Source organism: Populus trichocarpa, chromosome 10 (genome assembly GCF_000002775.5).
Source record: "Populus trichocarpa isolate Nisqually-1 chromosome 10, P.trichocarpa_v4.1, whole genome shotgun sequence".
Lineage (NCBI taxonomy): Eukaryota > Viridiplantae > Streptophyta > Magnoliopsida > Malpighiales > Salicaceae > Populus > Populus trichocarpa.
Genome location: NC_037294.2, coordinates 19,338,222 through 19,352,901, shown reverse-complemented (window position 1 = coordinate 19,352,901; position 14,680 = coordinate 19,338,222). Strand labels below are relative to the sequence as shown.

Genomic DNA, 14,680 nt, shown 5'->3' with positions numbered 1-14,680 from the left:
CAATATATATGCATGGACCAAATCTCACTTCAGAATTTTCTGTATTAATGACAATTCAATATGATTCCTGATTGCTACCCTCCATAATTCATCACATTTTAATTCTTTTTTATTGGAATTCTTGCAGAGCAAGAGAGCCAAGAACTCGAATAGGCTCAACTTTGACAGCACATGTTAATTTCGAAAAAAAAAAAAATTGATTCGCCATGTCCGTTCTATTATTAAACCCCACTTGTCAATATGCGTGACAAGGATTTGTTGAAGAATTCAATTAACTTTTGTGTCCGAGATTTTATTAAGATATTTTTAAAATAATGTTTTTTGAAAATATATTAAAAATATTTTTTTATTTTAGCTTATTAAAATTATAAAAAATACTAAAAAAATTATTAATTTTATCATAAAAAACTAATAATTTAATATTTTTTTAAGTTAAAAATACTTTTAAAAAATATCTAAAATTATTTTCAAACACACACCCAAACGAATGTGCTTTATATGCAGCAATGTCATGTTTTTCAAAAAATTTAAATTTACTTTGCTTTAAATTTTTTTATGTTCTTAAATTACAAATGTTAAAAATAGATTTTTTAAAAATATATATATTATTTTAATGTATTTCTAAAAAAACAATTTAAAAAATAATCATTACTAAAATATCAAACAATATCGTAAGCTTTGATGCCTTTCAAGTTTGTTTTTTTATGAAAATATAATGATGTTAAAAATAAATAAATAAATTTAATATATTTAAAAATATATATTTTAAAAGCAAGTTGCCACACGTAACTCCCTTCAAGGTTAGACAAGACCCAGTCTAGGGTTACTCCTGTGTTCCAGAAAGTGAGAGAAATAGGACTGCAACCAGAACTCCAAGAAGATTCAACATAAGTGCTGTGCGTGCAAGTTAAAACATACAGAAGCAAAACGCCCAAACCAAAGCTCTTGCAACGTGCTTCAAACTTAGAGGTGCTAGAGTTTATAGATTTCTTGGAAAAAGAATGACAGATGAAAAACAACTGCTGGTCTGCTGCTAACTTACAAATACCAAATAATGGAACATTAAAGAAGAAACAAAAAAAAAAAAATTGCAAGGCCTGTAGTTCACTGCATGAAAACTAGTTAAAGGCACTTTCGTATAATTAGGCCTGTACCTTCTTGGCTCCCAAAATGTTCCTCTCCAAATGCCAAGCTCCAGCATCTTTCAGGTACTTTGCTCCCACTGCTTCTTCGAGATTCTTTCATTGAGACAGTATCGTTACACAATTCATAAAACCTCCCTACTTTTTTTATATTATGAACTGAAACTCACAATTGGGTGTCATTCTCAAATCTCCGTATATACAATTCAGTAACAAGCACCTTCGAAGCAAAAAACAGAACATCCATTTGATCATCTCTCATTAATGCATTCTCACCGTCTCCTTCCAGTATTAATCTCAGCGCCCCAACCCCTTCTCCTCATCGAAGAGGAACTGCTAAAAACAGGAGAAGGCCTATTCCTCCCAGTGACTCTGGAGTTTGAACTCGAACCCCGTCCCACGCCAAAACAAGCAAACCAATGCCTCAAAACTCTCCCAAAACCAAACCCTCTATTACCACCGTCTCTACCACCATTAACCCCACCACCATTCTCCCTCCTTCCACCCCCTCTAGACCCCCAAGATATCCTCCTCGGCAACCCACCATTGTTAAACGCACCATCCATCTCTGTATAAACCACGGGCAACTCTCTTTCTCCCCTCCTCGCCCCTGTAAACCTCCCCACCGCATACCCTCCTCCAGGTAACCTCCATATCGTCAGCCCAACTGCCTCCTCCTCGTTATTTCCCTGTCCATTCCCTGCTTCAGGTAACGGACTCCCAACCCCATCCTCACCGTCATCATCACCAGAGGGCAATTCATGTCGACAAACCGGACAAGAATTACGAATAGATAACCAAGGAAGTATACAATCAGTATGATAGATATGTTTACAAGGCATCTCTCGTGCTTCGGATTCTAATTCAAAAGCCTCCTTACAAACAGCACAATGCGATTCGGTAAAAGTATGAGATTCGTTAATAATTACCGTAGGCATCGATTCAATCGCCAACTTTGACGCCGGCGGGTGCTGATTCTCATAGCGGCCAAACCCTCCATTCATTTCAATATGTGTTAACTGATCTAACAATCTCTCAAACCCTGATCCCAATAAAAATTCCGACATGCTCGGCGGCAACGGCCTCAACCCGGACCCACCACCGTCATCATAATAAAGCTCGAACCCTCCACCACCGCGGCCACCGTCATCTCCCACTACGTCCTCCGCCGCCCCTCCAGGCCCGCCACGAAGCACGATCACTGGATTGATCGGGGACCGGTCTCCGCTCCCGGCGGCTCCACCGCGACGGTTACGGCGATGGGGGTTTGAGCGGTTACCGATCATGAACATCGTTCCGGCAGCGGGAGAACGTCTGCGGTGCCTTTCACGTGATGCTTCTGTTTGAATCATGTGCGGAGGGTTTTCGATTTCTTCAATGAACCCGGATTCACATTCTGGGCAAGTTACCGAGTCTTGTCTCCAAACCTGAACGAAACGGTTGCATCTATAGCACCAATACGACGGCGTAGTTGGAGATGACATCAAATTAAAGAAAACCAAAATTTATTTTGGGTCAGATCTGTAGAAAGATTGGAGCTTTTTGGTGTTTGGTAGGAGAGAAAATGAGAGGGGAAATTTTGGGTTTTTATTCTAAAGGGAAAAAATGGAAGGGATTGGGATTAAATGAGTGGAGAGGGGTAATTTAACGGCTTAAACACGTAAACGGTGTTCGGGCCGTAAGAACGCGAAACGTGGTTTGTGATGATTGGTGACAGATAAGCGGACGTTATAGTGGGATTTCCATGTTTTTTATTATTATTGTTGTTGTATAAAAGGAAGGTAGATTTTTACAAAAAGATTCTTTTAAGAATTTTCTGGGTATTAGGTGAATTGTGGAAGGGTTTCGGTGTATTTTGGGTTGGGGAATGTTTTGATGCTTTTATGGTGCGGTGTAATTTCTAGGTTTTTTAAGAATATTTTTTTAGCATCAAGATATTTTTTAAAAATATATTTTTAATACAGTTACATAAAATTATTAAAAAATAAAAAATATCAATCTAATATTTTTTAAATCAAATATATTTTCTATTCTTTCTATTCATTTAGAGTTTAAAGTCAAATATAAAAGAGAATCAATTAGTTTACACGTAGCTTAATTAATCTCACCGTCTTCAATCACAGTATTGTTTCTTAATACAAACAGATGCTGGCTTTATCCTGGCTAGAAAAGTCAAAAGGATTTCAGAGTCACGAAGGATCCCAGAATGATTGTGAGAGGAAAAATGAGTTTTGAAGATGTCATTTTCAGAAGCAGGCATGGAAAATAAAATCTTTCTAATATCAGCTTTTACCCACAGCCAATTAGAGAGATCGTAGCTTGTTCAACGTACACCTTTTCAAACTCATACATTAGCAAGGTGGACTGCCTCCTTTTCTTTGTTTTTCTTTTTATTATTAGCTTGATTGTCCGAATTCTCGACTAGTTTTATACACTATAAAATTAATAATTATGAAACTTTTCAGTAACTTTGAAATTTGTAAAACTCAAATTGGTAATTTTTAGAAAACAAATCTAAACCTAATCAGTTAAATTATACCCCTTAAAATTTCATTTTTTTTTATTAATTTGTGTCATAGTTGACGGAGCAACTTCTACATTTAAATTAACAATAATTTCTTGTTGCCCGGAACAAGAAGAATTTCTCCAATCTAGTATAAAAAACGTTAAGGAGTATAATCTTTTTGAAAATAATTAAAGGTGTTGTCTCTTTTATTCTTTAATTTTTCTTTTTTCATTGTAGAGTTTTCTTGACTTCTAATCATGATAATTAATGATAGTATTGTTACTTGCTACATCTTAGATTATAAAAACTCCGATTATCTTTCAACTGTCACGAGAAGTTGGAAATTGTTTATTCAATTTAAATAGTCCTATGTTGATGATAAGTGATTTTACACGAGTAGGTATAGATTAGGAAGCTAAAGTTCTTACCAATCAACATGACAGTCGATGCAGAAGGAATTTTAGAAGAAAAAAAAATAATCACTGTTAATTTCTATTTAGTCTAGGAAAAATATTTTGTTCATGGTGATTTTCTCCATCTAGTTTATTAAATTAAATATTAAGAATGTTAATTTTATATCATCTGGTTTATCCAAGACTTTTATCAGTTTCTCTTTATTTTCAGGTCGGGGTTCTTGTGTTTTATATATAACAATAAATTATAAATTATGATTTTTATGTTCTATCATATTTCATCCATTAATTTGTTTTTTCATGCTATTGTCTTGTTGCTTTTGCTTTCATATATCAGAGCTAAACGATCCCATGTAGTTTTTGTTTTATTATGTATTGTGGAACAACTATGGTGGGAAAAGGTCACAAAGTTCAGCAGGGTCAAATAGTTTGGGATAAGGAAGCTCTTCCTCGAGAGAGAAACACCCATGAGTTGGTGATAAAAGAAATGCAAAGGTGGATCACAAAGTTAACTCGACTATTAAAATAAAGGGACTTGTAGGATTGGGGTTAAGAGAAAAGTGACCATGAATTTCTAGACAGTATTGTAAACCTATTTTAGAGGCAGAAGCACGAGAGACAACCGCATGATCAGGAGAAAAACAAAACTTGAGATTACAGAATTCATGTTAAAATACTAAGATTTGCTATAACTTTATAAGTATATGAGTTCATTGATTAATTGAATGATTTTTTTAATATAAAGAGTTTCTAGAATGGATGAGGGTGAAACTAATTATGATCAGATTGAAGGCTCGGGCTTTTGCCTGGTGGCAACAATTAAAGAGGTCACATGAGATGCAAGGGAAGTTGAGAGTCGTTGATTATAACAAGATGAATAAGAGATGAGAGAGTAATTCCTTTTTTTTAGCTACGCACGGACCTTATACAAACGGCTTCATAAGTTGATACAATAAAGTAAATCTGTTAATGATTATACTGATAAATTTTATCAATTAGTGGCCATTGATGCCTTGGAATAAATGGAAGAACATGTAGTGACAAGGTATCTTGGTGATTTACAATGGTACATCCAAAATGTTATGCTTGTAGTCTTTGTGGAGAGTTTCTGAGACATATCATATGGCTTTAACATTTGAGAAATAATAAGGGTGTTAACAAAAATAAATTTTCAAGTGCAACATAACATAATACATAGGAAGAAAAAAAATGTGATAATAACTAGAGGATGATGAACACCCTACCTAGGCCGACTCAACAGGCTCCACATTCAACAAGTCAGGATTTTCATTATAATCTCAAAATTTATTGTTATTAATATTGAGAATTGAAGCACCGGGCTAATGACGAGTGCAACAAACTCGAGAGCTAATGGGGCAAGAATCTATTGATAGAAGAACATGTGGATATGATTGATCCTAGAAAAATTAATTTAAAGAAAAAAAATTCAAGTTTTGACGAAAAACAAGTTCAACCTTAATGTTAAACGAGCACTGGAGGTGTTTTAAGAATTGATTGTTGACCTATTTTATCTTAGTCAATGTAAAACAAGTCAAGAGAGTACAAGGGCATCAACACCGTTCAAGTGGTTGATAACAATAACAACACGATGAAAAAACTCGAGAATGAATTCTCTCTAACCAAGAAAGACTAATGTAGTCAGATCTTAAAGAAAAAAAATATTTTTCTTAGTTATTATTATTTATGAAAATATTTTACTACATGAAGTGTTTTTCCTTTTTATTTTAGGAAATAAAATATTCATATTGGTATTCCTATTTCTCCTAAATTATTTAGGATTTCTATTTTTATTTCCAGGTTTTCTAATTTGTAATTCTATTAAAGAGACATACCATTGTAATAAAGTTTTCTCCCTAACAATAAAACTATGAATTAGAATTATTATATTCTATCCTATTTCGGCAATTAATCTGATGTGCCCCACCTGCATCTGCAGTTTTTATGATTGTCTACGGTTGTAAACATGACATTGGATGGAATAAAAACCACCACATTGTGATTTCGAAAACTTTCCAACAAATCATTATTTAGAAAACTTTGATGTAAGACGAGGGCCATACTAGCTATTATTCTTTGCCACGTATGTTCGCTAACATCCAGCCAGAACCTGTATTCATGCAATGTTTGATTATTTATGAGTTTAAACCCATTATTCTCTCCACCAAAAGAATACAAATATTAGCACCAACTAGATGCTTGGGAATTTGTTTGATAGTGTAATAATTTCATGAAAAAAACAAAAAAAATTAACTAATTTTAAATTAATAAAATATTAAAAAATAAAATTAAAAAAAATCAAAAGGTAGATTTTTCTAAGAAAAAAAGAGGAAAAAAAAATTAAAGTAGATTTTTTACTGGTCATTCAGGTTATTTTTTAACATACTAAGTCAACTAAATCATGCAGAGTCAATGTTTATATGAGTTAATTTTAAATTTATGTTAGGCAAAAATAATATATTGTTTGAGATTTATTTTTGAAACGTTAATTTTAAAATAAAAAGAAATAATTACTATAATATTAAACTTACTTCAAGATTTTATAAAACAATGGTATTGTCTGAGAGCTGTTTTATTTATTTGATTTAATGAAATTTTTTAATTGTTAATTAGATTTACTGTTTTATTTAATTTTTTGAGATATGATATTTTTATATTTTACAGGTGAAGTATATATAATAATAATAATAGTAGTAGTAGTAGTAGTATTTATCTACCATTCTTGACAAGTTACGGGGTATAAGTTGCAAATCAATTTAAATATGGGGGTTGAATTGATAATACTGAGAGATCTTAAAACCCATGGGGCTGGCAGGCGCTGATAGGTAGTGAAACGTGGCACACGGGGCAATGCCGAGTCATGATTCGAGAGAAGGTGGACGGTCTGCTCTCTGACACGTCACCATCCACCTACATAGCACGCATCATGTTCCATGCTGCAAGGCTGCAAGGCTGCGTTTGGTTGGTTTTTTCTGTTTTGTGAATCTTTATTTATTATTAGAAACCCCTTTTCTTTTTCTTTTTTTTTAAATAATGCCTTCTAGTGCATGCAACTTGTAAATGGCTTCATTATTAAATCTTGAAAATAAATTGTTTACTATAAACTCATCGACATAGAAGAAGACAGCAACCACCTGGTACTGCATTTTTTTACTAAATATTTAATAAATAGCTGGGCTCGATTATGAGCAATTAAATAGAATTTTGGATTGATCAATTTCAGCTGTTCTATGACCTGGCTTAATTCCTATCAGCATAATCACACGTGGGGTATCATCATCAATGATGGAAGTCAGAACCATTAATGTCTAAGATTATGACATTTTATCAAACTCTGGCCACGTTAATATTAGAGCTCCCTCTCTCCATGGCTAAGTGTTTAATAGATCATTTTTGTATTTAGACAGTTTTGTTTTTGCTTTATAATCTATTTTTTAAATTACATTTCAAATTGTTTTTCTCCTGCTAGTCATTAAATTGATATATTTTTATGTGTTTTTTTATAGTTTTAATACACTAATATAAAAAATTATTTTGATATATTTTTAATTAAAAAATATAGTAGTGCATGGACTTAATTTTCGAGATTATCAAATTTGTTGAAGTAAAATAAATATTTTTACAAAAAGAGGCAGTCTTTTCTGGCTATTAGGGTCTCTTTGCTGCATGCCAACCTTATGCAGTGAAAAGAGCAAATTAATATCCCTATCCTCAAAACTAATGCTTTATGTATTATCCATTTAATTTCTTATAAAAATCTACGTACATGCATCTAATCTTCATGATCTTGACCAGAATGTATGCAGGCATGCATTAGGCATTAGGTTCACGAGAATTTTTGCGAGGTTCATTTCACTTTTATTGTTCGTGCATTTTTTCCATGTTGGTGGGATGCGTAGAAAAAGGAAGAGATAAGTAAAGAGATTTTCCACCGAATTCTCAGTTGTTCACAACACTCTCCATAGAACTTTAAAATGATTGCTAGCTGGATAAATGATTTAAAAACAAAACACACTGAACCGTGGTTAAATTGAGATAGGCTCCTAACTTTATAAATCTTAATTTAATTATCGGGAAAATATTGTTTTATATATAAATTGTATAATAAAATCATATGACAGTTTTAAAGAACGACACTTGTCTCATTAACTAATATCCTCGTACAAGTGTCACGTTTTAAATTTAAACTGGTGGAACATGTGTTACTTTTCAAGACAATAACATGATCCCACGGGGTCAGTATCGAAAAACTGATTAAAGGAGCCTATTATATATATATATATATATATATAATAGTTCATGGTAGTTAAATTAAAGCTTTTAAAAAATCAGGGGCCTTTCTCAATTTGATCGAGAATTCAAAACAAGAAGCAGTGTCTTAACCTCTACTTTAATGGACTGATTTTCAAACCAAGCAGTTCTTAACTACCCACAAGAAGCAGTGTTCTAACCTCAACGGTTAAAATAATCTCAGTGCCTAGTTAGCCATGTAGATGCGGTCGAGTGACAAGCGTATAGTATAAGGTTGACAAGTGGGCAATGATGATGCAGAGCCCAAGCGGACAGACAGACAGATACACCAACGTATGTAGGGATAGATTACAGGAAACAAGACTTCAAAGAAAAACTATATTATTTTATAAGTTTCTGTTTTCTGAAAAGAAAAGAGAGCTGTGTTTCATGGAATGAATAGGAGAATGCATAAGCCTTCAGAAATAAACAACCAGTCGGTAGACTCAACTAGTCGCCCTATATAGCTTTTTCCAAAGGCAAATGAAAATGTCAAAACTACCTCACCAAACAAGGATTACTTTGAGAACAGCACGAAACCAAATTAAGGAGCTGGTATTCTCGTATGCGTCAAAGTTATTCCACCGTTTCATTCGATTATGGATGGCCTATTTCAAAAGAAAAGGCATGCTTTGCGGACCATAATTCTTATGGTCAGTATTAAAAACCCAGTTGACAAGGAATCCTTGACGAGAGAAGAAAAAAGTTACATTTGTTAATTTGTGAGATGACTAGTGGATAGGCTTACGAAGTATGAACAGATCCTAGCAGCCATGCCCAAATGGCCTAAACCTAGAAATCTCTCGAGAATCAGAACCTTACCGCAAGTCATGAATCGACGATTAACCGAAATTAATGGAAAATCTCTTGTTTAATTTTTAAACTACATACATATTTTCACTAGAATGATCTCTGTGGGGGCCGGGAGGTGGGATATGGATATAGTTGGTGTTAGGTCCTGAACCGAACAGAATGATGGTCCATCTATAGATAGCTTTACTAGGCATATGAATTGCTTTGTCGTAGCCCATCATATGTTACCTCGTTGAATCTGCATCATCGTCTCCGCACTTGAGGTGTATTTATTTCGTGGTCCTTCAGAAAGATGTCAGTACTGCGTGGACCAGAGCTCGGCTTTTTCGCCCAGCAGAGTACATAAAAAGGAAAGGCATTGCAGGTATTGATTCTCCTCTCCCTTATTTTCGACCTCCGTTTATTGTTTTTTTGACAAAGACAGGTATAGTTTTCCTTAATTTATCACATCGATCGAGTAAATTGTTATTTATTTCTTCCAATACGGATTAAATGAGATTACATAATTAGATCAGTACTCAGGAAAACAACCACTTACAGATTGCTGGGAAGGAGTTATAATGTTTCTTTTTATTTTTTTATTTTTTTATTTTTGCTCACTGGAGTATCTAATTAACAAGAAATGTATCCTTTCATAATCGGAAGCAATTTAAAAATATTAAGAGTAGTAAAAATTGATTAGAAAGAAAAATGATAACACGATTGACGTTAGTAATCCTCGTATTTTATTCCACGTTTCCATGAAGGAACAATTAAAAATAAAAAGAATACAAATCCCGGCCATATGCAAAAACAAAAAGAAAAGAAAACATGAACCGGGATAATTAAATTGAAGCAGATATATAAATAAGTCTTATTTTCATATATGATGATAGCTAGTGAAAAAAAGGCTTGAACGTGCTCACCACCTTCTTGATCTGATCAACGAATGAAGTGTACGATACTGTTCCATCGTTCCCAGCGAGAACCCTGTACTTGTCCTTTCTAGTGAAGTTTGTGCATTCGAATCCTAATGTAGCTGCTAAGATTCTTTGGACATAATTGGCAACATCATGTGGGCTTTTACCAGATGAGCATGTAGCTTCTACTGGCAACTGATTCAAGAAAGTCACCTCGTAAACTGGTCTAGGATTCATGAAGAAGAATATAGGGTCCAGAGCTTTGCATCCTCTTGCTGTAGTTGCATGGAAAAAACCAACCCTGTAATTCATTGCCACTGGCACTATCTGGTCAGTTAATTCAGCGAAAAGTGCACTAAATCTCAATAGAAATGGTTCTCTACAAGTTGTTCCTTCTGGACAAACCACGAGGTCACCTTTGGCTAGTTCAGTTTTGATTTTCTCAGCATCAACATTGCGGATCCTTGTTAACCGAACGGTGGGGATTGGTGATAGGATCTCTGATAATCTCGAAAGGGAGTATGTGACTGCTGGGATTTTACGCCTTAGCACCGTGGATAGGACAACAGGGTCCATTAGAGTTCGATGCGTGCAAACAAATAGCACACCACTATTGCCACCGGACGCAGGCGGTGGTGGCTTGCCTTTGACAATGACTTTGCCACCCAATACTCTGGACAAGTAAGGTTTAGCCCACATCGGTAACATTACTCCCACTAGAATTCGGATTGTTGCAAGTATGATGCCTAGTGGCATCCAGAGGATGATTAGGAGAGCCGTGGATGGTGTTGGGCGCTTGACCAGGCGGCCATCATGAAAGATTACAGGGAGAGGGCGGACGAGCTGGTGATCATATTGGTTTTGATTGGCCATGAATGGGGGATGTATTTGTTCCTGTCAAGTGTCAACACAAGAAATGGATGTAATTGTTAGCGGTAGCTCGATAAATTAACATGAATAGTATTTTACTTTGGTATTCCATGGGAGATCAAATGGATCTTTAGCTACTTAATGTGATAACCCCTATCATCCAGCATAAACCATGCACAATCCTCGTCTAGAGTTCGAATCTGAGACCTTCTAATAAAACTTCAAAATTTAGTTTTTAAACAATTGAACTGTCAACCGAGAAAGCTTTGATTAAGTTAGTAACCTTAATTAATCACACTAGCTGAGGTAATTGCTACTAATATATATATGCACTCACCTTGCATAGGGATAGGAAAGAAGAAGTAATCGTCCCTAGTCCAAGACCAGGCTTTTCATCGATAAATAGTTTGGCGACACGAATCGAGATATAAGAATCAATAGTGTTGCCCTTGACAAATCCAGTGGCGAACCCAAACCGGCTTATCACAAGTTCACTCCCAATAACCTCATCGGCTCTCAGATGCTCCTTCACAAACCTTTCTACCATGATCCTTGGCATTTTAGTCACCACAACTCTTTTATCATATGAGCTAAACACTTTCCAAGCCTCCATGTCAATATCATCCATGTAAAACTTTGGTAAAACGGCTCTTGCTACCGACTCAATCTCCGATTCACTAACACCCGCAGTGGCAACGAAGACCACTAGTTTGAGCCCATACTCTCCCATCCCTAACATCTCTAGTAACCAAATCACAGGCCAAAAAATCAATAACAAGGCAAAGCGAAGCAAACCCGATGCCTCAAATGCTACTAACATAAAATAAGAAAAGGGGTCTCGGTCTTTGAGAAGAGTTCCTTCGAGCTCTGAAACAACTGCATCCATTAGGGTTTTGTTTTGCTTGGTTTTTGGTGTTTTGATATTTGTTTATCTTGAGAGGATATTTGTGTGTTCAAAATGTTTGTTTGGTTCTTTGCTTCGAAGGTGACAACGGTTTTATGGGCTGAAAAGATTATGGGAGAGGTTGGCTTGACTGCTCTCTGATCCTGGAATTTGACGGTTTATCAGTTTACAACTGCCCCTTATATACTTTATAAACACTGCCTCTTGCCCTCTTGCCTAGGTGTGTGTATATATATCTATATATCAATATCTGTAGGATTATACGCCACGTTACCACACAAAGATTGATTACTTAACCCCAACAACTTTGTCTAATTTTATTTATCAAGATTTATAACAGGTTGAACAGTCTATAATTTGTACACCTAAAGTATAACTATTATTAGGTTACTAACCTAGATAACTTGAGCCGTATGTGTTTGTCATGTAATTCAAACGTGAAGTATAATTTGTACACCTAAAGTATAACTATTATCAGGGTTTTGTACGTACGTATGTATGTGGTATATATTTGTCATGTAATTCAAATCTTGATTTGTAAAGTTTGTGATAGTGATCACTCCCACGTTGTTGCATGGGAACTAGCAAAGCTGGCTGATTATTTCTGTTGCTTCAATTCAGTGTTCACATTTTTCTTTAGGTCTCTCCTCGCAGCTTCTGGAACTCTTTCTGGCGTGCACTTGTTCTCTATCTAGCTTGCAATGTGTCAAATCATGTGAATTTAGAGTCAGAAAAACAGAAGATGTGCATAGCTTGATGCTTTGATCCGTGATGTTTTTTCTTATTTTCTTTTAAAGAAGTGACCTAATCAAGATTGGTAAGTGAAACGGACATTTCACGAGCTAGCTAGGCTTTGAGTTGTTATCGTTGAAATCAGAATAATTAAGGTCAATATGTGGTGTACTGATTTAGTCCTTCATATGGAGCATTTTCTGCAATGGCTTCCGAGAAATTTCAAACATACGTGCTGGTTTTACATAAACGTACGGTGATCAATTAAACTATGATTGTATCTGCTTACAAATCAACCTTTTATTCAGTACATGTATAATGATGTTTTTTTCCAAAACCAAGGGCACACTGTAGATGGCATCGCATTAATTAGGTGTTGGCCCGTCCAAAAGCCATTCCACTCCCTGCTTGACATTGATGACCTTTGTCGTTAATTGTCACACACATGCACAAACACGCACACGAAACCATTAGATAAAAAAAAAAAAAAATCATATCAAAGAGTTTGGATATATACTGTGTGAGAGAAATATGAGATTGAGATTGTGTTTAACAAAATCATTATGGTTTTATTAAGCGACATGTTTCCTATCCTACTAAAAAAGAAATAATTAAAAGAAAAAACTGTCTTCACCACATTATTTGATTTCCATATGGATTACAAGCCACTCAAGATGGCCAGCACGCTTCATACGTAAATAATAAATAATCACCAAGTAGCTCGTTTCTTGGCTATACGTATATAATTTCCCGTATGAATGAAAACCATGTATAAGTTTATCCAGCCGAAGATGTCCCGAAGCTGCAATTTGGCTATCATCATGGGATCCTTGATAATGTTTTAAAGCTCCCTGAGAATTAAAGTAGGTAAGAAAATGTTTTTGCTTTCTTTGAGTACGGTTGGTCAACTTCTTTGTGCAACACTCCTTTCGATTATAAAACGCTAGTAGTTAATTAATTTGCTAGCTTTTCAGGTTGTTGTGAACACTTTCTCCCTTAAGTTAGGTAAGGTTGGCAGGAAAATGAGAAACCTGGTAGGAAATATTGGCTATGTGTGTTGTGTGAGCTGAGTTTATCCAAAGATTTGGCCAAGTAATGTTGCAGATCAAAGTTGTGCTGTGTCCCTCCCGGTCTGCAAGCAGGGAAAGGCAATACAATTTATGAAGTTAGTGTTTAATTAAGCTGGGATTTCTTAAAAACCAAGCAAGTAATCGTAATTTGAGAATTGACATGAATATAAATAAACAAAGGATTTGTAGCTATTGTCTTGTTTAACGAGACCTGCATAAGCTCATGTTATCCTTAATTTCAGGAAACCGAATCAACTTTATTATCTAAAACTAATTTCAAAGTTACAAGCATGCATGATTTAATGATTATAAGCTCGATGTTTTTTTTTAACGAAGCATGTTCGAGTGTCAGTAATTTCAGTTTATTTCGTTGTGATGTAATAGAAAATAATTACCTTCTAAACTCATCAAAAAAAATCACAAAAAAGTTTCATGGGATGAATTTAATGTCCCAAAAAATAAGTTGCTGGGTTTGAGGAGGCATTGATTCTAGTTGGGTTAACAACTTTGCGTGGAGAAAGTTTGAGAGTAGGCCTTGATACATGAACTACCCCAAGCTCCATAAGATGTTGGAGAGCCACTCAGCTTAAGCCCAGCTCCTCGATATGCTTCTGTAACACAGCAAAAGTTTCGAGGTTGCCTACATCCATTTATATTTAGCCCCAACGATGTGTTGATTGATCTAATTAATGTGACTGTCCGAAAGAAAGCTCAGGCCATCAAACTTGTTTGGTCAAGTAGTGCCATTGGGCTCGTTTCCACTGCCCATTTATGTCTGTGTTCGAGTCGATATTGGCTGCAGCCTTGGCGACGAGCTGAACTTGTAAACTAAAATGTTTTCCATTTATTACAATAATTTAAAAAATAAAAAATAAAAAATAAAAAAAATAAATTTTTATAAAATATAATTTCAACCATGTTCTCAAACACTGCTTTAAGTGATTTTTTTATTGTGTTTCAACTGTATTTTTAAAAAAAAATTGATTTTTTTTCCAATTATTTTTGTTATTTTCTAATTAACAT

At 34.8% G+C, this 14,680-nt stretch overlaps 2 protein-coding genes across 2 annotated transcripts; both read right to left on the bottom strand.

Moving 5' to 3' along the window:
* Positions 1-953: 953 nt before the first annotated feature.
* On the bottom strand, positions 954-2,771 carry LOC7490384 (probable E3 ubiquitin-protein ligase RHC2A). Its single transcript, XM_024611331.2, has one exon. The coding sequence runs from the start codon at positions 2,624-2,626 to the stop codon at positions 1,415-1,417; it is 1,212 nt and encodes a 403-aa protein (XP_024467099.2). The 5' UTR covers positions 2,627-2,771; the 3' UTR covers positions 954-1,414.
* Positions 2,772-9,884: 7,113 nt separating this feature from the next.
* On the bottom strand, positions 9,885-12,029 carry LOC7458131 (glycerol-3-phosphate acyltransferase 5). The gene is made up of 2 exons (XM_002315177.4): positions 11,289-12,029; positions 9,885-10,975 (listed from the first exon to the last, which is right to left on the bottom strand). The coding sequence occupies exons 1-2, from the start codon at positions 11,835-11,837 to the stop codon at positions 10,058-10,060; spliced, it is 1,467 nt and encodes a 488-aa protein (XP_002315213.1). The 5' UTR covers positions 11,838-12,029; the 3' UTR covers positions 9,885-10,057.
* Between the last annotated feature and the right edge of the window lie 2,651 nt (positions 12,030-14,680).

What these genes read in the sequence shown, in the direction of transcription:
- LOC7490384 (XM_024611331.2), bottom strand. Translation starts at nt 2,626, where the DNA reads ATGTCATCTCCAACTACGCCGTCGTATTGGTGCTATAGATGCAACCGT.
- LOC7458131 (XM_002315177.4), bottom strand. Translation starts at nt 11,837, where the DNA reads ATGGATGCAGTTGTTTCAGAGCTCGAAGGAACTCTTCTCAAAGACCGA. An exon ending in CTTTCCTATCCCTATGCAAG is followed by an intron (nt 10,976 to 11,288) that starts GTGAGTGCATAT and finishes GACACTTGACAG; the next exon opens with GAACAAATACATCCCCCATT.